The sequence below is a fragment of the Phocoena phocoena genome, chromosome 20 (assembly GCF_963924675.1).
Source record: "Phocoena phocoena chromosome 20, mPhoPho1.1, whole genome shotgun sequence".
Taxonomy (NCBI): Eukaryota; Metazoa; Chordata; class Mammalia; order Artiodactyla; family Phocoenidae; genus Phocoena; species Phocoena phocoena.
This window is the reverse complement of record NC_089238.1, coordinates 57762497-57786734: the sequence shown is the minus strand read 5'-3', so window position 1 is coordinate 57786734 and position 24238 is coordinate 57762497. Positions and strand designations below refer to the sequence as shown.

Genomic DNA, 24238 nt, shown 5'->3' with positions numbered 1-24238 from the left:
AATGTCAGCACAGCCTCCTGGTTTACGTTGGACGAGTGTGACCAACTTTAACAGATGTTTTGAGATTCCCTGCGATGTCTGTCTTCGGTGGGACGTGCCTGCACAACTGACCTGATTTAAAAAAAACAACCAAAAAAAGGCCTGATTTGGTAACACAGATTCTGTCCACTAATCGCGTTTTTATTTTTATACCATACACAGCCTCTCCCCCGTTCCCCGCTGCATCTCCTCCAGGAGGTCGGGGAGGAGAGTGGGCTGTGTTTAGGTGTATGTGCACCTGTGTGAGTCTGAGGGCAGTTCGACACCAAAGGCAGGACTCAGCATTTGCCTGCCTGCTCAGTCTCTCACAGCGCAGACTCCGCTATGGTAGGGTTATTATATATAAACACTCCCCAGATGGTTTCGTTACTTAATAGTAATAGTTAAGGTAGAAGGGCACAGTTTGATAGGCTGCCTGGATTCTAGAGACAGCTACTAGTTATTCTGTGCAATGTGAGTAAATACTTACTAAGTCCCAAATTTGTCGTTTAGTGGTACTCGGAAAAGTGGCGCTGAATTCTGAAGGTGCCCTGTTTGATGAAGGGAGAGATGCTCTTGCCTACGTTGCCTGCTCTCCACGTCGGAACCATTCTTGGAGGAGGGCCCTTTCCTTTTCTGAGGATGGGCCACTAGACTAAGTTCCCCGTCAGGTCGGCCTGTGTGGCCTTGAATCTCTGGGTTGGTGAGAGAAATTTTTCCTTTGCTCAGTAAATATCTCGGGAACAGCATGGTACTATGGTGTATCTTTTGTAAGGTGTAAACTTTCAGATAACTCAGGGAAGCCTTTGCATACTGAGTGCTTAACACTCTGTTTGTACCCGAAGCCCGTGGAGCTATTAGACGCGTGTGCGTCTTCTGTAAATGTCACCGCAGCAGCTGGCTGGAAGGGGCCTGGGTGATGCTGAGTGGCAGTGTGCCCTGCCGCAGCGCTGCTCTGCACGCAGCTCAGATGCGCTGGAAGCACTCACTCCCACAACAGTACACATGTATTTTTGCGCTGCTTATAGAGCTGGCTGAGTAGGACATGTTAATTTTTTAAGACTCCATATTTAGGAGTGACGGCAGTTGAAAAGTGCCTGTTGGAGATTCAAATATAAACAGGCTTTTTTGGGTGGCTTTATTTTCTAAAGGGGTATATGGAGTCTTTTTATAGAAAACATTTCCCTTTTTGGTTACAAAACACAGTGGTACTTGGCTGCTGCCACAGAAAGTTAATTGAGTCCTTAATGCCTGGCTCACCAGAGGACAGAACACCCATGAGATTTGTGGCCAGAGGCTGCAGGAAGCCCTAACCTGGCCATCTCGACTTTGGGGAGTCATCTAGAGATCACTTGGCTCGCTGGTGCTGTTTCCATAGGTCACTGGGCCATTCCATTCACGGTTACTGGAGTAACATTGGGAGCGTTTTGGGCTCTCCTGTGTACCTTTTTTGAAGTAGAATTGGAAGCAAACCTATTAGTTTTTGAAAGAAAACCTGTTTCCCAGGTTGTACTTGTAAAGTACCGTAACAGACAGTTTCTCAGAAGGGGGGTTTGTTGCTTGCCCGGCACGGTGGTGGTCTTCTCATTCACCTTCTCTGTTGTGCAGCTGTACACTGTGGCTTGTCTCCTCGGCACCCAGTCTCGGGACATGGAAAAGTCGTGCCAGCTGCTTCAGCCTGTGGAGTGGGGCCAGCTCCGAGGAGAGCCCTGCTCTCACCGTGCAGAGTGCACGGGCGGGGTCAGTGCCCAGTGATGGCGTGAACCTGTGGTGGTGATGTCGTGGCGTGGTGCAGACCCTCCTGAACCTTGTCCGTCTGGGATTTTTATCATGAATTTGGAAAAGAAAACATGCTTACTAGATTTGTGGGTGATAAACAGCTAGGAAAGGACTTCCCGGTGGCACAGTGGTTAAGAATCCACCTGCCAATGCAGGGGACGCGGGTTCGATCCCTGGTCTGGGAAGATCCCACATGCTGTGGAGCAACTAAGCCCGTGCGCCACAGCTACTGAAGCCCGTGCGCCCAGAGCCCGTGCTCTGCAACAAGAGAAGCCGCGCAATGAGAAGCACGTGTCCCGCAAGGAAGAGTAGCCCCCGCTCACCGCAGCTAGAGAAAGCCTGCGCGCAGCAACGAAGACCCAAGGCAGCCAAAAAAATTTTTTAAATAAATAATAAATTTTAAAAAATACAAAACTAGGAAGAAAAGCAAATAAATTGGTTGGCAGTTCAGCATCCAAAATTCTCTTTGTGGACCAAATCTAGCAAGATGAAATTGAAGTGGGATAAGTTTTCCTTGTAGGTTGCATATAAATGTAGCATTTAAAGAAGCTGCCCTTGCTAGTAGGAGAGAAGTATTTAGTAAGTTGAAATGCCGGTAGTCATCTACATATGGTGAGGCTACTCCAAGACTGATGCTTAAAGATGAGATTAGCAGGATGTAGTCTTCAGGAATAGGAACTGGTGATTTTTGGTTGACTTTCCATGGATGAGTACCGTGGTTGGCTTGAACGACACATTAAAAGGGAAGTTAATAAGCTGAGGGCATTAGGGGAGAGAGACTAGGACGTTCAAGCATTTCAAGAAAGGTGAGAAGAAGGGAATTTTTTCTAGGTTGGAATAAGGGAAGATCCTGGAGGTCCTCATAGCAGTGTGTGATGAAATGTTCATCTGAGATTTGCTAGTGGGGAGATGCTGGGTTGGGCAGCTCAAGCTTCTCTTTCATTTTGAGAGTCTTTGTGTTGTATTTATTTTAGGGCACCTGGTTTGGGGGAAAGCTTTGTGGAAATAAATGGAGAATAATGCCTTGTAGAGAGAAGTACTGGATTGGGCAGCTCAGGTTGTAACCATCTTTTGCAGCCTTGACGTCATGGTTGGATTGTGTAGGTGGGAGAGCGAGATTGAGATAGCACCAGCGCAAAACGGTGGGCAGAGGTACCTGGTGAGGGTGCCCGGGTGACCACGTCAGCTCTTTTCACATCAGGTTGTTTCCTTACTGTTGAGCTTTAAGAGTTGTTTGTGTATTTTGGATAATAGTCGTTTATCAGATGTGTTTTTTGCAAATATTTTCTCCCAGACTGTGACTTTTAATTCTCTTGACACTGTCTTCTGCAGAGCAGAAGTTTTACATTTATAGGTCCAGCTTATCTATCAGTTACTTTACATGTAGGCCTGTGGTCCATTTTGAGTATTTTTTGCCGAAGGTCTGTGTTCAGGTTTATTCTTTTGCGTGTGGATGTTCAGTTGTTGCGACGCCATTTGTTGAAGAGACTGTCTTTGCTCCATTGTATTGCCTTTGCTCTTTTGTCAGAGATCAGTTGGCTGTATTTATGGAACTCTGTTTCTGCGTTGTCTGTTCTCTTCCATTGATCTCCCCGTTTACTCGTTCACCAACACCACACTGTCATGATTACTGTAGCTTTATAGTAAGTCTTGAAGTCAGGTAACATCAGTCCTCCAACTTTGTTCTTCTCCTTCAAGATCGTGTTGACTATTCTGTGTCTTTTGGCTTTCCATATAAACTTTAGAATTTGTGTGTTGATATCCATGAAATAATTTACTGGGATTTTGATTGGGACTGTTGAATCTATAGATCAAGTTGGGAAGTACTGACACCTTGACAATACTGAGTCTTCTTATCCATGAACGCGGAATGTCCCTCCATTTACTTAGTTCTTTGGTTTTCTTCATCAGAATTTTGCAGTTTTCCCCATATAGATTTTCTATATATTTTGTTAGGTTCGTACCTAAGTATTTCATGTTGTAGTGCTAATGTAAACAATACTGCTTTTAATTTCAAATTTCACTTGTTCGTTGCTGGTTTATAGGAAAGCAATTGACTTTTGCATATTAACTTTGTTGCCTACAACCTTGCTATAAATGCTTACTAGTTCCAGAAGTTTTCCTGTCAGTTCTTAAGTATTTTCCACATAGATGATCATGTCATTTGTGAACAAAGAGAGTTTTTATGTTTCTTCCCAACGTGTATACATTTTATTTCCATTTCTTGCTGTATTGTGTTAGCAAGAACTTTTCAGTACGAAGTTGAAAAGGAGTGATGAGAGAGAATATCCTTACCATGTACCTGCTGTTAGTGGGAAAGCCACTAACTTTTCTCATCATTAAGTATGACTTTAGCTGTAGTTTTTTTGGTAGATCTTTATCAAGTTGGAAAATTTCCCCTTTATTCCAAGTTTACTGAGAGTTTTTATCATGAATGGATATTAGATTTTGTCAAATGCTTTTTTTCAACTGTTGATATGATCATGTGATGTTTCATTTTTAGTCTGTCAAATGTGATGGCTTATATTGATTTTCAAACCTTGAACCAGCCCTGCTTACCCGGGATAAATTCCACGTGGTCATAGTGTATACTTCTTTTTATATTTTGTGGATTCAGTTTGCTAATATTTTGTCGAGGATTTTTGCATTTTATGTTCACAAGAGATATTGGCCTATGGTTTTCTTATAATGTCTTTGTCTGGTTTTGTCATTAGGGTAATGCTGGATAGAGGCTAGAAGCTCTCCTCAGAGAGATTGTAGAGGATTGGTATAATTTCTTCCTTAAATGTTTGGTAGATTTCACCAGTGAACCCTTCTGGGTCTTGTGGCTTTCTGTTTTGGAAGGTTATTAATGATTGATTGCTTTTACTTAATAGACATAGGTCTATTCAGATTGTTTATTTCTTGTGTGGGTTTTGACAGTTGTTTGGAGGAGGAGGTCAGTCCATTTCATACAGGCTGTCAAATTTGCGGGCATAGAATTGTTCACAGTATTCCTTTGTTTTCATTTTAATTTCCATGTGATCTGTAGTGATGTCCTCTCTTCCATTTCTTTTTTTTATAAATTTATAAATTAATTAATTTATTTATGGTTGCGTTGGGTCTTTGTTTTTGTTTTTGTTTTTTTTGCGGTACACGGGCCTCTCACTGTTGTGGCCTCTCCCGTTGCGAGGCACAGGCTCTGGAGGCACAGGCTCCGCGGCCATGGCTCACGGGCCCAGCCGTTCCGCGACATGTGGGATCTTCCCGGACCAGGGCACGAACCCATGCCCCGTGCATCGGCAGGCGGACTCTTAACCACTGCACCACTAGGGAAGCCATTTTTTAAAATTTATTAAATTTATTTATTTTTTGGCTCTGTCGGGTCTTCATTGTTGTGCGCGGGCTTTCTCTAGTTGCGGCAAGTGGCCGTGTGTGGGCTTCTCATTGTGGTGGCTTCTCTTGTTGTGGAGCACGGGCTCTAGGCACACGGGCTTCAGTAGTTGTGGCATGCAGGCTCAGTAGTTGTGGCTCACGGGCTGTAGAGTACAGGCTCAGTAGTTGTGGTGCACAGGCTTAGTTGCTCCGCGGCATGTGGAATCTTCCTGGACCAGGGCTCGAACCCATGTCCCCTGCCTGGGCGGGTGGATTCATAACCACTGCGCCACCAGGGAAGCCCTCATTTCTGATATTAGTGCTTTGTATCCTGTCTCTTTTTTTCTTAACTTGGCTAGGGATTTATTGATTTTATCAATCTTCTCAAAGAACCAGCTTTTTGTTTTGTTCATTTTTTCTCTATTCATTTCCTGTTTTCAATTTCATTAATTTCTGCTATAATTCTTTTTTTTTTTCTTCTTCTGCTTACTTTGGGTTTAATTTCCTCTTCTTTCTCTAGTTTCCTAAGGTGGAAACTTAGATTATTGATTTTAGATCTTCTCATATGAGCATTCAACCCTATAAGTTTCCCTTTAAGCACTGCTATCATGGCATCCCACAAATTTTGGTAAGTTGTCTTTTCATTTCCATCTGACTTAAAATATTTAATAATTTCCCTTGATAATTATTCTTTGGCCCATGTGTTATTTAGAAGTGTGTCGTTTAATTTCTACCTTTTTTGGGATTTTCCAGTTTTTTTTTTTTTTGTTACTGATTTCTAGTTTAATTCTATCACGGTCTAAGAGTAGACGTTATATGATTTCTATACTTTTAATGTTGTTACAATGTGTTTTATGGCCCAGAATGGGAAAAATGAGAAAAATGTGTGTTCTGCTGTTGTTGGACGAAGTAGTCTGTAGATGTCAATTTTATCCACTTGATTGATGGTTGTTGAGTTCAACCATATCCTTACTGATTTCTGCTTGCTGTATCTTATCTGTCCATTTTTGAGAGGGGGGCATTGAATTCTCTAGCAATGATAATGGATTCATCTGTTTTTCCTTGCACTTTGGTTAGTTTTTGCCTCATGTAGTTTGACACTCTGTTCTTAGGTGCATACCTGTTAAAAATTGTTATGTATTCTTAGAGAATTGACTCCTTTATCATTATGTAATGCCCCTTTTATCCCTGACAACTTTCCTTGCTTTGAAGTCGGCCGCATCTGAAATTAATATAGCTGCTGTTACTTTATTTGATCATTGTTAGCATGGTATATCTTTCTTCATCCATTTCCTTTTTTAAAAAAATTATTTATTTTTGGCTGCATTGGGTCTTTGTTGCTGTGTGCAGGCTTCCTCTAGTTGTGGCAAGTGGGGGTTGCTCAGTAGCTGTGGCTCACGGGCTCTAGAGCGCAGGCTCAGTAGTTGTGGCCCACGGGCTTAGCTGCTCTGCAGCATGTGGGATCTTTCCAGACCAGGGCTTGAACCCGTGTGTCCTGCATTGGCAGGTGGACTCTTTACCAATGCGCCACCAGGGAAGTCCCCATTCCATTTACTTTTAATCCATATATGTCTTTATGGTTAAAGTGGGTTTCTTGTAGATAACATGTAATTGGGTCTTGTGTTTTGATCCTCTCCGATAGTGTCTGTGTTTTAATTGGTGCATTTAAACCATTGACATTCAAAGTGATTACTGATATAGTATCTACCATGTTTGTTATAGTTTTCCGTTTGTTGCCCTTGTTATTTGTTCCTGTTTTTATCCTCCACTCTTTTTTTTTGCCTTTTATGGTTTTAATAGAGCATTTTATAATTCCATTTTTTCTCCTTTCTTAGCATATCAGTTATACTTTCTTTTTTACTTTAAGTGGTTGCCCTGTAGTTTGCAGTATACATTTATAACTAATCCAAGTCCACTTTCAAATAACACTGTACCACTTCACAGGTGGTGTGAGTACCTTGTAAGAACAAGATAATCCTAATTTCTTTTTCCAATCCCTTGTATCATTGTGTCATTCATTTCACTTATATGTACACATATGTGAGTATATACACACACAAATATATATTCCTTAGCGGCATATACATGTATACACACACACTCACGCACACAGGCACAAAAGCAAACATAACTGAATACATTGTTGCCATTATTATTTTAAACAGTTACCTGTGTGGTCAGTTAAGTTTCTGACCTATATTGTTTTCCTTTTCTCTGAAGAACTTCCTTAAACATTTCTTGTAAGGCAGGTCTACTGGCAACAAATTCTCTCAATTTTTATTTGTCTCATAAAGGCTTTATTTCTCCTTCACTTTTGACGGATTCTAGGTGATGGGGTTTTTTCTCTCAGCACTTTAGATATTTCCAGTCTCTTCCTGCTTGCATGGATTCTGGGGAGTAGTTGGATGTAATTGTTATCTGTGTTCCTCTATAGGTGAGGTGTTTTTTCCCTTGGTTTCTTTCAGGATACTTTCTTTATCTTTGATTTTCTATCATTTAAAAATGATATATACCAAGGTGTAGTTTTTGGCATTTATCCTGCTTGGCACCCTCTGAGCTTCCTGGGTCTGTAGTTTGGTGTCTGAATTTAAGTTGGGGAAATTCTCAATAAGTGTTATTTCAAATATTTCTTCTGTTCCTTGCTCTCTTCTCCTTTCAGTAGTCCCATTACGTGTACATTACACCTTGTGTGGTTGTCCCACAGTCCTTGGATATTCTGTTCTTTTTTTCCCCCCCAGTCTTTTTCTCCTTGCTTTTTGGTTTTCAGGAATTCTATTGAGATATCCTCTAGCTGGGTGATTCTTTCCTCAGCTGTGTCCAGTCTAACTACAAGCCCATCAAAGGCATTCTTCATTTCTGTCACTGTGGTTTTCACGTCTAGGCTTTCTTTTTGGTTCCTCCTTAGGACTTCCATCTCCGCTTACGTTACCCATCTGCCCCCGCATGCTGTCTGCTTTGTCCATTTGAACCCTTAGCATATTAAACATAGTTTCAAATTTCTGGTCTGAGAATTCCAGCATTCCTGCCATGTCTGGTTCTGACACTTGTCTCTTCAAATTGTGTTTTTTGCTTTTAGGATGCCTTGTAATTTTTTCTCGATTGCGGGACATGATGTATCTGTTAAAGGAACTGCTGTAAATAGGTCGCTGGTGATGAGGGGGGACGGGAAGCGTTCGCTAGTCCTTTGATTGGGTTTAGGTCTTCTAGTGGAGCCTGTGCCTCTGGACCATGAACTTCTCCAGTGTTTCTCAGTTTTTTCCATCCCCTTAGGTGGGACAGGGTGCCTGGAGTGGGCTGGAGTTGGGTATTTCTCTTCCTCCAGGTCATTTTGGCTCTGTTGATATGCAGCAGCTTAGGCTGTGGTTAACTAGTTTCCCTCGAGGGCCGGCCTTGTTAAGAACAGGGCTCTGATGTCTCTCAAAGTGGTTCCTTTTCCTCTCCCCCTGCCAGAGGCACGAGGGGGTTTTTCTCTGATATTTACTGTGGGACTTTGGTCGAGCCCCTGGCGGTAAATCTTACAATATTGTGGGTACCCTGGTGATGAGGTCCACCTGGGGCTTCCCACTCTCAGAGTTGTCTGCACTGGGCCTCCAGCTGAGCTAGGGTTTCTACCCTGGTTTCTACCCCAGCACTGGTTCCTTCTGGGGTTTCTGCTTGTGTGTGTCCCGCCTGCCCCGAGCACAACTCTGTGTCACTGCCCGTCTCTCCAGTCTGTGGGCAGCAGTGTTCCCTGTGTCCTCACCTCTCTTACAGATCAAGAACTGTGGATTTTTCAGTCTGTTTAGCTTTTTATAGGACAGAGTAGCAACTTCCAGGCTCCTTATGGCCGAACCAGAAGCTGGGACGTCCCTTTTCCTGTTTTTTTATTGCTGTGTATTTTTATATCCGTTTTATTGAGATACAGTTACATTCTATAAAATGTATACCTTTTATGTGTACAGTTAGATGAATTTCAGCAACTATATATACCTGTGTAGCCACCCCCATACCCGAAACAGAACATGCCATCACCCTGCAAAGTTCCTTTCTGCCCCTTTGCAGTCAGTTCCCTCCTAAGCTTGGGCCCCAGGCAGCTGCTGTCACCAGGGATTCATTTTGCCTTTTTATAGTCTCATACAAGTGGAGTCACGCAGTCCGCGCTCCTCCGTCTCCCTGCTTCCCTGTCCGTGGTGTATTTGAGACCGTCCACGTCGTGGTGTGTGTCAGTAGATGGCTCCTTTCCATGGCAGACGCGTGTTCTGTCTGATGAACACGCCACACCTTGTGTATCTGTGTACTCGGAGCACTTTCCACCGCTTCCAGCTTTGGACAGCCGTTAGTAAAACTTCTCTGAACACGTGGAGGTGTCTGTGTGAACCTGTGTTCTCATTTCTCTTGAGTAAACGTCTGGTGTCACATTGCCGGGTTGTGTGCTGAGTCTGTGTGTGGCAGTTGTGAGAAGCTGTTGTCCCGTTTTCACCCTCCCCACAGCAGAGAGGGGGAGGGGGAGCGAACTCCAGCGCTTCCTGGCCTCATAGCTCTGGGTGCCATCTTTTGTCTCAGGCCCCCGGGGGGTGGGGGGGGTGCAGGGAGGAGCTCACTTCTGGTATTAAACAGCTGACATCTAATGACCTTGACCACATTTCATATTTATGTTAGTCGTCTGTATGTCTATACATAATTTTTCTATCTTTTGTAAATTTTGTTTTCATATCTTTTGTGAACTTTCTGTTCAGATCTTTTGTCTGTGGTTTTTTGTTTTCTTCTTTGCGGTACGCAGGCCTCTCACCGCCGCAGCCTCTCCCGCCGCAGAGCACAGGCTCCGGACGCACAGGCCCAGCAGCCATGGCCCACGGGCCCGGCCGCTCTGAGGCATGCGGGATCCCCCCGGACAGGGGCACGAACCCGCGTCCCCTGCATCGGCAGGCGGACCCCCAACCACTGCGCCACCAGGGAAGCCCTTGCCTGTGTTTTTATTGGGTTATCTTACTGATAAGGTAGTAAGGGTTCTTTATATATTCTGGATACAGGTCACTTGCAGATGTATATTTGCAAATACTTCTCCCAGTCCGTCACTTGCCTTTTTATTTTTTAATGGTTTATTTTGAAGAGCTGAAGATTTTTATTGGGATGGAGTCCAGTTTGTTAGCTTCTATCTATATCTATGCCAAGGTCATAGAGATTTTCTTGTTTTATTCTAGAGTTTATAATAGTTAGTTATACTCAGGATGGTTTTGGTAGCTTGTGGTCAAATTTGATGGTACCCAGTAAGTGCTTACAGAATAAATTGGTGTAAAAAGTGGTTCTTTTTTATTTTTAATTTAATTTTTCTTTTATAGTGGAGTATAGCTGATTTACAGTGCTGTGTTAGTTTCAGGTGTCCAGCTAAGTGATTCAGTTATACATATACATATATCCATTCTTTTTCAGATTCTTTTCCTGTATAGGTTATTACAGAATATTGAGTAGAGTTTCCTGTGCTATACAGTACGTCCTTGTTGATTATCTGTTTTACATATAGTAGTGTGTATATGTTAATTGCAAACTCCTAATTTATCCCTCCCCCCTCCACGTTTCCCCTTTGTAACTATCACTTTTTTTTGAAGTCTGTGAGTCTGTTTCTGCTTTGTAGATAAGTTCATTTGTATTATTATTATATTTTTAGATTCCACATATGAGTGCTATCATATGATATTTGTCCTTGTCTGACTTACTTCACTTAGTATTATAATTTCTAGGTCCATCCATGTTGCTGCAACTGACATTATGTTATTCTTTTCTATGGCTGAGTAATATTCCATTGTATATACATACCACATCTTCTTTATTTCTCTGTCAGTGGATTTTTAGGTTGCTTCCATGTCCTGGCTATTGTAAATAGAGCTGCAGTGAACGCTGGGGTGCATGTATCTTTTTGAATTGTTGTTTTCTCTGGATATATGCCCAGGAGTGGGATTGCTGGGTCATATGGTAGCTCTATTTTTAGTTTTTTGAGGAACTTCCATACTGTTCTCCATAGTGGCTGCACCAATTTACATTCCCACCAACAGTGTAGGAGGGTTCCCTTTTCCCTACACCCTCTCCAGCATTCATTCTTTGTAGATATTTTGATGATGGCTATCTGGCAGGTGTGAGGTGTACCTCATGGTAGTTTTGATTTTCATTTCTCTAGTAATTAATGATGTTGAGCATCTTTTCATGTGCTGTTTGGCCATCTGTTTGTCTTCTTTGGAGAAATGTCTGTTTAGGTCTTCTGCCCTTTTTTTTTTTTGCGGTACGTGGGCCTCTCCCGTTGCGGAGCACAGGCTCTGGACGCGCAGGCTTAGCGGCCATGGCTCACGGGCCCAGCCTCTCCGCGGCATGTGGGATCTTCCGGACAGGGGCAAACCCATGTCCCCTGCATTGGCAGGTGGACTCTCAACCACTGCGCCACCAGGGAAGCCCCTTCTGCCCATTTTTTGATTGGGTTCTTTGGGTTTTTTTGATATTGAGCTGCATGAGCTGTGTATATATTTTGGAGATTAATCCCTTGTCAGTCACTTCATTTGCAAATATTTTCTCCCATTCTGTGGGTTGTCTTTTTGTTTTTTATGGTTTCCTTTGCTATGCAAAAGCTTTTAAGTTTCATTAGGTCCCATTTGTTTATTTGTTTATTTTTGTTTTTATTTTCATTACTCTCTAGGAGGTGGATCCAAAAAAAATATTGCTGTGATTTATGTCAGAGTGTTCTGCCTATGTTTTCCTCTAAGAGTTTTATCATATCCAGGCTTACAGTAGATCTTTAATCCATTTTGAGTTTATTTTTGTGTATGGTGTTAGAGAATGTTCTCATTTCATTCTTTTACATGTAGTTGCCTAGTTTTCCTAGCACCACTTATTGAAGAGAATGTCTTTTCTCCATTGTATATTCTTGCCTCCTTTGTCATAGATTAATTGATCGTAGGTGTATGGGTTTATTTTGGGGCTTTCTATCCTGTCCCATTGATCTATATTTCTGTTTTTGTGCCAGTACCATACTGTTTTGATTACTATAGCCTTGTAACATAGTGGGAAGTCAGGGAGTCTGATTCCTCCAGCTCCGTTTTTCTTTCGCAGGATTGCTTTGGCTATTTGGGGTCAAATAGCCAAAAAAAAAAAAAATTTTTTTTCTAGTTCTGTGAAAAATACCATTGGTAATTTGATAGGGATTACCCTGAATCTGTAGATTGCTTTGGGTAGTATAGTCATTTTGACAGTGTTGATTCTTCCAGTCCAAGAACGTGGTATATCTTTCCATCTGTTTGTGTCATCTTCGATTTCTTTCATCAGTGTCTTATAGTTTTCAGGGTATGGGTCTTTTTTCCTCCTTAGGTAGGTTTATTCCTAGGTATTTTCTTCTTTTTCATGCGGTGGTAAATGGGATTGTTTTCTTAATTTCTCTTTCTGATCTTTCATTGTTAGTGTATAGGAATGCAAGAGATTTCTGTGCATTAATTTTGTGTCCTGGAACTTTTCCAAATTCATTGATGAGCTCTAGTAGTTTTCTGGTAGTATCTTTAGGATTTTCTATGTATAGTATCACGTCATCTGCAAACAGTGACAGTTTTACTTCTTCTTTTCCAATTTGAATTCCTTTTATTTCTTTTTCTTCTCTGACTGCCGTGGCTAGGACTTCCAAAACTATGTTGAATAAAAGTGGTGAGAGTGGACATCTTTGTCTTGTTCCTGATCTTAGAGGAAACACTTTCAGCTTTTCACCATTGAGAATGATGTTAGCTGTGGGTGGGTCATCTGTGGCCTATGGCCTTTATTATGTTGAGGTACGGTCCCTCTGCCCACTTTCTGGAGAGTTTTTATCATTACTGGGTGTTGAACTTTGTCAAAAGCTTTTTCTGCATCTGTTGAGATGATCGTATGGTTTTTATTTTTCACTTTGTTAATGTGTATCATACTGGTTGATTTGCGTATATTGAAGAATTTTTGTGCCCCTGGGATAAATGCCACTGGATCGCGGTGTATGATCCTTTTAATGTGTTGTTGTATTTGGTTTGCTAGTATTCTGTTGAGAATTTTTGTGTCTGTGTTCATCAGTGATACTGGCCTGTAATTTTCTTTTTTTGTGGTATTTTTGTCTGGTTTTGGTGTCAGGGTGATGGTGGACTCATAGAATGAGTTTGGGAATGTTTATTCCTGTGCAGTTTTGGGGAAGAGTTTCAGAAGGATGGGTGTTAACTCTTCTTTAAATGTTTGATAGAATTCCTCTGTGAAGCCATCTGGTCTTGGACTTTGGTTTGTCAGAAGTTTTTTAGTCAGTTTCAATTTCAGTACTTGTGATTGGTCTGTTAATATTTTCTATTTCTTCCTGATTCCATCTTGGAAGGTTGTACCTTTCTCAGAATTTGTCCATTTCTTCTAGGTTGTCTAGTTCATTGGCATATAGTTGCTTGCAGTAGTCTCTTATGATCCTTTGTATTTTTTGTGGTGTCAGTAGTAACTTCTCCTTTTTCGTTTCTAATTTTATTGATTTGACCCCTCTCCCTTTTTTTCTTGATGAGTCTGGCTAAAGGTTCATCAATTTTATCTTTTCAAAGAACCAGCTTTTAGTTTCATTTATCTTTGCTATTGTTTTCTGTCTCTGTTTTATTTATTTCTGCTCAGACCTTTATGATTTTTTTTTTCTACTAACTTTGTGTTTCCTTCTTCTTTCTCTAGTTGTTTTAGGTGTAAGTTAGGTTGTTTGAGATTTTTCTTGTTTCCTGAGGTAAGATTGTATTGCTGTAGATTTCCTTCTTAGAGCTGCTTTTGCCACATCCTATAGGTTTTGGATTCCCGTGTTTTCATTGTCTTTCATCTCTAGTTATTTATTTGTTCACTCTTTGATTTATTCAGTAATCCATTGGTTGTTTAATAACATGTTGTTTAGCCTCCACGTGTTTGTATTGTTATTTTTTTAAGTTATTTCTGTTACTGATTTCTAATCTCAGAGTGTTGTGGTCGGAAAAGATGCTTGATATGATTGCAGTTTTCTTAAATCCACCAAGGCTTGCGTTGTGGCCCAGCATGTGACCTATCCTGGAGAATGTTCCATGTGCACTTGAGAAGAATGTGTATTCTGCTGCTTTTGGATGGTCTGACGTGTTACTTATGGCCTGGGTTTTCTCATTGATGTTCTGTCTGGATGATCTGTCCATCGATGTAGGTGGGATGTTAAAGCCCCCCACTATTACAGTGTTACTGTCAATTTCTCCTTTTATGGCTGTTTGCATTTGCCTTACATGTTGAGGTGCTCCTATGTTGGGTGTATATATATATATATATATTTACAATTGTTATATTTTCCTCTTGGATTTACCCCTTGATCATTAGGTAGTGTCCTTCTTTGTTTTTTGTAACAGTCTTTATTTTAAAGTCTATTTTGTCTGATATGAGTATTGCTACTCCAGCTTTCTTTTGATTTCTATTTGCATGGGATACCTTTTTCCATCCCCTCACTTTCAAACTGTATGTGTCTCTAGATCTGAAGTGGGTCTCTTGTAGACAGCGTATATATGGGTCTTGTTTTTGTATCCATTCAGGCAGTCTTTGTCTTTCGTTTGGAGCCTTTAAACCATTTCCATATAAGGTAATTCTCGATATGTATGTTCTTATTGCCATTTTGTTAATTGTTTTGGATTTGTTTTTGCAGGTCTTTTTTCTTCCCTTCTTCTTTTGTCTTCTTCTCTTGTGATTTGATGACTATCGTAGTCTTGTGTTTGGATTGCTTTTTTTGTGTGTGTGTCTGTTGTACCTATTGTAGATTTTTGGTTTGCAGTTCCCATGAGGTTTTGGTAAAGCAGCCTATATATTGAATATATACAAGATTGTTTTAAGTTGCTGGTCTCTTAATTTCAAACACACTTCCTATATCCTGCATCTGTACTTTCCTCTTCTCACGATGGCTGGTTTTGATATCATATTTGTGTGTGGGTGATTTCCTACCTTTACTGTGTGTTTGCCTTTACTGGTGAGCTTTCCCATTCATAATTTTCTTGTTTCTAGTTGTGACCTTTTCTTTTCCACCTAGAGAAGTTCCTTTAGCATTTGCTGTAAAGCTGGTTTGGTGGTGCTGAATTATCTTAGCTTTTGCTTGTCTGTAAAACTTCCGATTTCTCTTTCGAATCTGAACGAGAGCCTTGCTGGGTAGAGTATTCTTGGTTGTAGCTTTTTCCCTTTCATTACTTTAAGTGTATCATGCCACTCACTTCTGGCCTGCAGAGTTTCTGCTGAAAAAACCTTATGGGGATTCCCTTGTATGATACTTGTTGCTTTTCCCTTGTTGCTTTTAATATTTTCTCTTTGTCTTTAATTTTTGTCAATTTCGTTAATATGTGTCTTGGCGTGTTCCTCCTTGGGTTTATCCTGCATGGGACTCTCTGCACTTACTGGACTTGAGTGAGTGTTTCCTTTCCCATGTTAGGGAAGTGTTCAGCTATAATATCTTCAACTATTTTCTTGGACCCTTTCTCTCTCTTCTTCTAGGAGTTCTATATTGTGAATGTTGATGTGTCTCACGTTGTCTCAAAGGTCTCTGAGGCTGTCCTTATTTCTTTTCATTCTTTTTTCTTTATTCTGGTCTGTGGCAATAATTTCCACCACTCTGTTGTCCAGCTCATTTATTCATTCTTCTGCCTCATTTATTCTGCTGTCGATTCTTTTCAGTGTAGTTTTCATTTCAGTTATTGTGTTGTTCGTCTGTTTGTTCTTTAAATCTTCTAGCTCTTTATTAAACATTTCTTGTATCTTCTCGGTCTGTGCCTCCATTCTTTTTCTGAGATCTTGGGTCATCTTTACTATAATTACTTTGAATTCTTTTTCAAGTAGCTTGCCTATCTCCACTTCACTTAGTTGTTCTTCTGGGTTTTTATCTTGTTCCTTCATCTGGCACATATTTCTTTGTCATCTCTTTTTGTCTAACTTTCTGTGTTTGTGGTCTCCTTTCTGCAGGCTGCAGGATTGCAGTTCCTCTTGTTTTTGGTGTCTGCCCTTGGTAGGTGAGGTTGGTGCTGGGCTTGTGCTGGCTTCCTGGTGGGAGGGACTGGAGCCAGCCCACTGGTGGGTGGAGCTGGGTCTTGTCCCTCTGGTGGACAGGCCCATGTTAGGGGGTGTGCTTAGAGGTAACTGTGAGCTCATTACAACTTTAGGCAGGCTGTCTGCCGATGGGTGGGGCTGTGTTTCCCCTGCTGGTTGTTTGGCCTGAGGCATCCCAGCACTAGAGCCTGCTGGCTGTTGGGTGGGGCCAGGTCTTGGTGCCAAGATGGTGACCTGCAGGAGAGCTCACGTTGATCATATTCCCTGGGGCCTCTGTCGCTGTCGCTAGTGTCCTTGCCCCCACAGTGAGCCGCAGCTGATCCCTGCCTCCCCAGGAGACCGTCCAAGACCCGCAGGTATGTCTGTCCCAGGCTCCAGTGGAGTCACTGCTTTGTGCTGGGTCCCATAGCCCGCGAAATCTTGTGTGTGCCCTCCAGGAGTGGAGTCTCTTGTTTCCCCCAGTCCTGTGGAGCTCCTGCACTCAAGCCCTGCTGGCCTGGAAAGCCAAGAGCTCTGGGGGCTCTTCCTCCTGAGGCCAGACCCTCAGGCTGGGGAGCCTGACGTGGGGCTCAGAATTCTCACTCCTGTGGGAGGACCTCTACCGTATAATTGTTTTCCAGTTTGTTGGTCACCCACCTGGTGGGTATGGAATTTGATTATATTGTGAAAGTGCCCTTCCTACCATCTCGTTGTGGCTTCTTCTTTGTCTTTGGGTGTAAAATATCTTTTTTCGTAGATTCCAGTCTTTTTTAAAAAATTTGCTTGTTTGTTTGTTTACTTATGGCTGAGTTGGGTCTTTGTTGCTGCGCGCAGGCTTTCTCCAGTTGTGGTGAGTGGGGGCTACTCTTCATTGCAGTGTGTGGGCTTGTCATTGTGGTGGCTTCTCTTGTAGCGGAGCGTGGGCTCTAGGTGTGCGGGCTTCAGTAGCTGTGGTTCACGGGCTTTAGTAGTCGTGGCTCGTGGGCTTCAGTAGTTGTGGCACGAGGGCTCAGTAGTTGTGGTTCGCGGGCTCTAGAGCGCAGGCTCAGTAGTTGTGGTGCACGGGCTTAGTTGCTCCGCGGCATGTGGGATCTTGCCGGACCCGGGCCCGAACCCATGTCCCCTGCATTGGCAGGTGGATTCTTAACCACTGCACTACCAGGGAAGCCCTCCAATCTTTTTTGTTGATAGTTGTTTAGCAGTTAGCTGTGATTTTGGAGTTTTCTTGAGAGGAGGTGAGCGCAATCCTCTACTCCGCCATCTTGTCTGGCTTTGAGGGGTTGCTTTCAGTCTGGATGCTTGCTGCCTCTTTCCTCAGTGTATGCTGGACGTTATCCCCTTGATACGGGGCGTGCAGGTGTGGTGGCCCGTGCGCTCCTGGTGTGGCGGGGGTGGCGATCAGCGCCTCTTGTTGGTCTCCCTGCAGTGGCCGCGGCCCCTGAGCCTTTTGGGCAGCGGGGGCAGCGATTGGCCCCTGCTCCCAGTTCTCGTAGTGGCGGTGGCAGCCCGCATGCTCCCGCGAGGGCACAATGACTGGGGCCTGCTGGCGGGTCTCTTGGTGGTGGTGGCCGATGCCCTCCGGAGACAGTGCAGGCAGCACTTGGCACCTCTTCATGGGTCTTGTGGTAGCAGCAACAGCCCGTGCACTCCTGGGACAGCAGGGGCAGCGCTTGGGGCCTGCTCGCGGGCTTCGTGGTCGTGACCTGTGCACTCCCAGGACAGCAGGGGGCAGCGCTTCGGGTCTGCTTGTGTGTGTCTTACAGTGGCGATGGCCCATGCCCGCCTCTAGAGCCCATGATGGTGGTGGCGGCTCACACCCAGCTCAGAGCTTGTGTAGGTGGTGTCCTGTTGACTGAGAGCACGTGCACAAGGAAGGAAGCTTTTATGGTGGTCCGGCTTCTCTCCTTACATGCCCCCCAACAATGGCGCCTTGCCTCTCTGACAGGCCCAGGCTTCTTCTGAGCACACCTCCAGTTGCCACAGTCCAGCCTCTTCAGGCTGTCTCCGTGTGCCAGCTCTGGTCCTCTCCCTGGGTCTGACTTCTGAAGCCCAAGCTTCAGCACCCAGCCGCCCCCCGTGCCTGTGGATGAGTTTCTCAGGCTGGGGAGTGCAGGGCAGCTGTACCGACTGTCTGTGCAGGGCACTCTCCGTGTTGCCTCCCGCAAACTGGCTGTTACGCTCCCCTCAGAGGCTTCAGAGCTCCCCGTCTGTCCAGGCTGATCTCCCTGATGATGAGTGGACTTCCCACGGTGCAGCAACCTTTCCTCCTTCACACCTCCCTCTCTGGGGTGTAGGTCCCGTCCCAACTCCTTTCACTTTTTAAAAAATTTTTCCTTTTGTTCTACCCAGTTACGTGGAGGTTTTCTTGTGCTTTCGGAAGTCTGAGGTCTTGTGCCAGCGTTCCGTAGATGTTCTGTGCGAGTCGTTCCACTTGTACATGTATTTTGGTGTTTGTGGGAGGAGGTGAGCTCCACGTCCTACTCTTCCGCCATCTGCCAAGCTCCTCTTTTTTTTTTGTTCAATTTTAGATCACCAGGCGGTCCTTCAGGACGGAGTGGACATCGGATGGTGGCCTGGAAGAGACAGTTAATCCTTTTTGGTGGCTTCCATGAGAGTACAAGGTCAGTACAAACAGGAGGACCATGTCTCCTGGAGCTGTAAGGAGTGGGCTCCTTATGTGAAGAACCATTCTGAATACACGTGGAAAATGCTGCCCATCCCTTAAACCAGGGCCAACGGCCTGGGCAGCTGCAGAGGAGGGCCCTGAGCTTGGTTTAATGCTCTGTTGTCACTGTCGTGGGATTCTTCATAATTACTGAACAGAGGTTCCCACAGTTTTATTTTGCACCAAGGCCTGCAAGTAATGTGGCCAATCCTATCTAAGATTGGCTCTCGAACTTCAGCCTATTGAGAATCCTCTGAAAGGCTTGTTCAGACTCTGATTTGTGACTCCATTGGCCTGGGATTGGGCTGAGAATCTGCATTTCTTCAGCCTCCAGGTGATGCTGCTGGCCAGGGAACCCCACTTTGAGAAGCACAAGGCTAAAATAACTTTAAAATCCGCCCGATGGGGAACATGTGGTAGCTTGCATCCTGCAGAGGGACCTGAGGGGACATCCAGGTCTGCTGTGCCTGGTTGTGTCGCCACAGTGCTTATGTGCCCAGCCTGGCGGCATGTTCTCCAGGGGTTTTAAGCCCATCATCTATACTGATACTTTCTTGAATGTCCTTATTAGTTCAGTCCAGAAAAAGAAGACACTTGGTGAACAGGTTAGTTCCTGCCACTGTTGTAAAATGCTAAGGCTCTGGGTAAGATGTCCAGACTGCTCTGATGCCTGGTGCAGGCCCCGCAGGTGGTGCGTTTCCTCTGGCCTCGGGCCATGTCAGACAAGGTGGGTGGATGGGTTTCTCGCTGGTGCCTCGTTTCACATGCTCCTCTGTTCCCTACTCCTTTAAAAAATAACATACTCATCAACTCGTTGTGGTGGCAGCACACACACTTTTTTCAGTGTGACTCCATTGGCACACTTTTTTTGGTTTTTTTTTGCGGTACGTGGGCCTCTCACTGTTGTGGCCTCTCCTGTTGCGGAGCACAGGCTCCGGACGCACAGGCTCAGTGGCCATGGCTCACGGGCCTAGCCGCTCTGCGGCATGTGGGATCTTCCCGGACCGGGGCACGAACCCGCGTCCCCTGCGTCGGCAGGTGGACCCTCAACCACTGTGCCACCAGGGAAGCCCCTGGCACACATTTTTTATGATACTCACTGGCTCGTGAAAATAAGTCCTTGCACATATATGTGGAGAGAGTGGCGCTCGGGACGTTAACGGGAGCGAGCGTTGCTGTGTTCACTGTTCCCTACCCGAGCTGAGGCATCCTGGTGTCGATCTGGCTCAGTTAAAGTTTCAGGTTTTTTTCACGAACAAAAAATATTTTCATTAGTTGAGAAAAGGGGATATAATTCTTTTTTCTTTTAATTCTTTTTTATTTTTTAACATCTTTATTGGGGTATAATTGCTTTACAATGGTGTGTTAGTTTCTGCTGTATAACAGAGTGAATCAGCTATGCATACATCCCCATATCTCCTTCCTCTTGCGTCTCCCTCCCACCCTCCCTATCCCACCCCTCTAGGTGGTCACAAAGCACCGAGCTGATCTCCCTGTGCTATGCAACTGATTCCCACTAGCTATCTGTTTTACATTTGGTAGTGTATATAAGTCCATGCCACTCTCTCAGTTCATTCCAGCTTACCCTTCCCCCTCCCCATGTCCTCAAGTCCATTCTTTATGTCTGCATCTTTATTCCTGTCCTGCACCTAGGTTCTTCATAACTTTTTTTTTTAGGTTCGATATATATGTGTTAGCATACAGTATTTGTTTTTCTCTTTCTGACTTACTGCACTCTGAGTGACAGACTCTAGGTACATCCACCTCACTACAGATAACTCAGTTTCGTTTATTTTTATGGCTGAGTAATATTCCATTGTATATATATGCCACATCTTCTTTGTCCATTCATCTGTTGATGGACACTTAGGTTGCTTCCATGTCCTGGTGATTGTAAATAGTGCTGCAGTGAACATTGTGGTACATGTCTCTTTTTGAATTATGGTTTTCTCAGGGTATATGCCCAGTACTGGGATTGCTGGGTCATATCGTAATTCTCTTTTTAGTTTTTTAAGGAACCTCCATACTGTTCTCCATAGTGGCTGTATCAATTTACATTCCCACCAACAGTGCCAAAGGGTTCCCTCTTCTCCACACCCTCTCCAGCATTTATTGTTTGTAGATTTTTTGATGATGGCCATTCTGACTGGTGTGAGGTGATACCTCGTTTGTAGTTTTGATTTGCATTTCTCTAATGATTAATGATATTGAGCATTCTTTCATGTGTTTGTTGGCAATCTGTATATCTTCTTTGGAGAAATGTCTATTTAGGTCTTATGCCCATTTTTGGATTGGGTCATTTTTTTGATATTGAGCTGCATGAGCTGCTTGTAAATTTTGGAGATGAATCCTTTGTCAGTTGCTTCATTTGCAGATATTTTCTCCCACTCCTGAGGGTTGTCTTTTCGTCTTATTTATGGTTTCCTTTGCTGTGCAAAAGCTTTTAAGTTTCATTAGGTCCCATTTGTTTATTTTTGTTTTTATTTCCATTTCTCTAGGAGGTGGGTCAAAAAGCATCTTGCTGTGATTTGTGTCATAGAGTGTTCTGCCTATGTTTTCCTCTTAAGAGTTTGATAGTTTCTGGCCTTACATTTAGGTCTTTAATCCATTTTGAGCTTTTTTTTTTTTTTTTTTTTTTTTTTGCGGTACGCGGGCCTCTCACTGTTGTGGCCTCTCCCGCTGCGGAGGACAGGCTCCGGACGCGCAGGCTCAGCGGCCATGGCTCACGGGCCCAGCTGCTACGCGGCATGTGGGATCTTCCCGGACCGGGGCACGAACCCACGTCCCCTGCATCGGCAGGTGGACTCTCAACCACTGCGCCACCAGGGAAGCCCATTTTGAGCTTATTTTTGTGTATGTTATTAGGGAGTGTTCTAATTTCATTATTTTACATGTAGCTGTCCAGTTTTCCCAGCACCACTTAAAGACTGTCTTTTCTCCATTGTATATTCTTGCCTCCTTTATCAAAAATAAGGTGACCATATGTGTGTGGGTTGATCTCTGGGCTTTCTGTTGATGTATATTTCTGGTTTTGTGCCAGTACCGGGCTGTCTTGATTACTGTAGCTTTGTAGTATAGTCCAGAGTCAGGGAGCCTGGTTCCTCCAGGTCTATTTTTCTTTCTCAAGATTGCTTTGGCTATTCGGGGTCTTTTGTGTTTCCATACAAATTGTGAAATTTTTTGTTCTAGTTCTGTGAAAAATGCTAGTGGTAGTTTGATAGGGATTGCACTGAATCTGTAGATTGTTTTAGGTAGTATAGTCATTTTCACAATGTTGATTCTTCCAATCCAAGAACACGGTATATCTCTCCATCTGTTTGTATCATCTTTAATTTCTTTCATCAGTGTCTTATAGTTTTCTGCATACAGGTCTTTTGTCTCCTTAGGTACGTTTATTCCTAGGTCTTTTATTCTCTTTGTTGCAGTGGTAAATGGGAGTGTTTCCTTAATTTCTCTTTCAGATTTTTCAAAATTAGTGTATAGGAATGCAAGAGATTTCTGTGCATTAATTTTGTCTCCTGCTACTTTACCAAATTCATTGATTAGCTCTACTAGTTTTCTGGTAGAGTCTTTAGGATTCTCTATTTATAGTATCATGTTATCTGCAAACAGTGACAGCTTTACTTCTTTTCTTATTTGGATTCCTTTTATTTCTTTTTCTTCTCTGATTGCTGTGGCTAAAACTTCCAAAACAATGTTGAATAATAGTGGTGAGAGTGGGCAACCTTGTTTTGTTCCTGATCTTAGTGGAAATGGTTTCAGTTTTTCACATTGAGAATGATGTTGGCTGTGGGTTTGTCATATATGGCCTTTATTATGTTGAGATAAGTTCCCTCTATTCCTACTTTTTGGAGGGTTTTTATCATAAATGGGTGTTGAAGTTTTTCAAAAGCCTTTTCAGCATCTATTGAGATGATCGTGTGGTTTTTATCCTTCAATTTGTTAATATGGTGTATCACATTGATTGATTTGCGAATATTGAAGAATCCTTGCATTCCTGGGATAAACCCCACTTGATCACGGTGTATGATCCTTTTAATGTGCTGTTGGATTCTGTTTGCTGGTATTTTGTTGAGGATTTTTGCACCTATGTTCATCAGTGATATTGGCCTGTAGTTTTCTTTCTTTGTGACATCTTTGTCTGGTTTTGGTATCAGGGTGATGGTGGCCTCGTAGAATGACTTTGGGAGTGTTCCTCCCTCTGCTATATTTTGGAAGAGTTTGAGAAGGATAGGTGTTGCTCTTCTCTAAATGTTTGATAGAATTCACCTGTAATCCATCTGGTCCTGGGCTTTTGTTTGTTGGAAGGTTTTTAATCACAGTTTCAATATCACTGCTTGGCGTTGGTCTGTTTATATTTTCTATTTCTTCCTGGTTCAGTCTCGGAAGGTTGTGCTTTTCTAAGAATTTGTCCATTTCTTCCAGGTTGTCCATTTTATTGGCATAGAGTTGCTTGTAGTAATCTCTCATGATCCTTTGTATTTCTGCAGTGTAAGTTGTTACTTCTCCTTTTTCATTTCTAATTCTACTGATTTGAGTTTTCTCCCTTTTTTTCTTGCTGAGTCTGGCTAGTGGTTTATCAATTTTGTTTATCTTCTCAAAGAGCCAGCTTTTAGTTTTATTGATCTTTGCTATTGTTTCCTTCATTTCTTTTTCATTTATCTCTGATCTGATCTTTATGATTTTTTTCCTTCTGCTATCTTTGGGGTTTCTTTGTTCTTCTTTCTCTAATTGCTTTAGGTGTAAGGTTGGGTTGTTTATTTGAGATGTTTCTTGTTTCTTAAGGTAGCATTGTATTGCTATAAACTTCCCTCTTAGAACTACTTTTGCTGCATCCCGTAGGTTTTGGGTCGTCGTGTTTTCATTGTCATTTGTTTCTAGGTATTTTTTGATTTCCTCAGTAATCTCTTGGTTATTAAGTAGTGTATTGTTTAGCCTCCATGTGTTTGTATTTTTTACAGATTTTTTCCTGTAATTGATATCTAGTCTCATAGTGTTGTCATCGGAAAAGATACTTGATACGATTTCAGTTTTCTTAAATTTATCAAGGCTTGATTTGTGACCCAGGATATGATCTGTCTTAGAGAATGTTCCATGAGCACTTGAGAAGAAAGTGTATTCTGTTGTTTTTGGATGGAATGTCCTATAAATAGCAATTAAGTCCGTCTTGTTTAATGTATCATTTAAAGCTTGTGTTTCCTTATTTATTTTCATTTTGGATGATCTGACTATTGGTGAAAGTGGGGTGTTAAAGTCCCCTACTGTGATTGTGTTACTGTCGCTTTCCGCTTTTATGGCTGTTAGCATTTGCCTTATGTATTGAGGTGCTCCTATGTTGGGTGCATAAATGTTTACAGTTGTTATATCTTCTTCTTGGATTGATCCCTTGATCATTATGTAACATCTAAAATAAAATAG

The 24238-nt window shown here is 42.9% G+C and overlaps 1 protein-coding gene across 1 annotated transcript in view; it reads left to right on the top strand.

The window, feature by feature from the left end:
• The window catches only part of KLHDC4 (kelch domain containing 4), a 56986-nt gene that overhangs the window by 19396 nt on the left and 13352 nt on the right, over positions 1-24238 (top strand). Inside the window, exon 6 of the mRNA XM_065898416.1 lies at positions 18684-18776. Within this exon, the coding sequence (XP_065754488.1) occupies positions 18684-18776 (93 nt within the window). The remainder of the gene's footprint in view (positions 1-18683; positions 18777-24238) is intronic.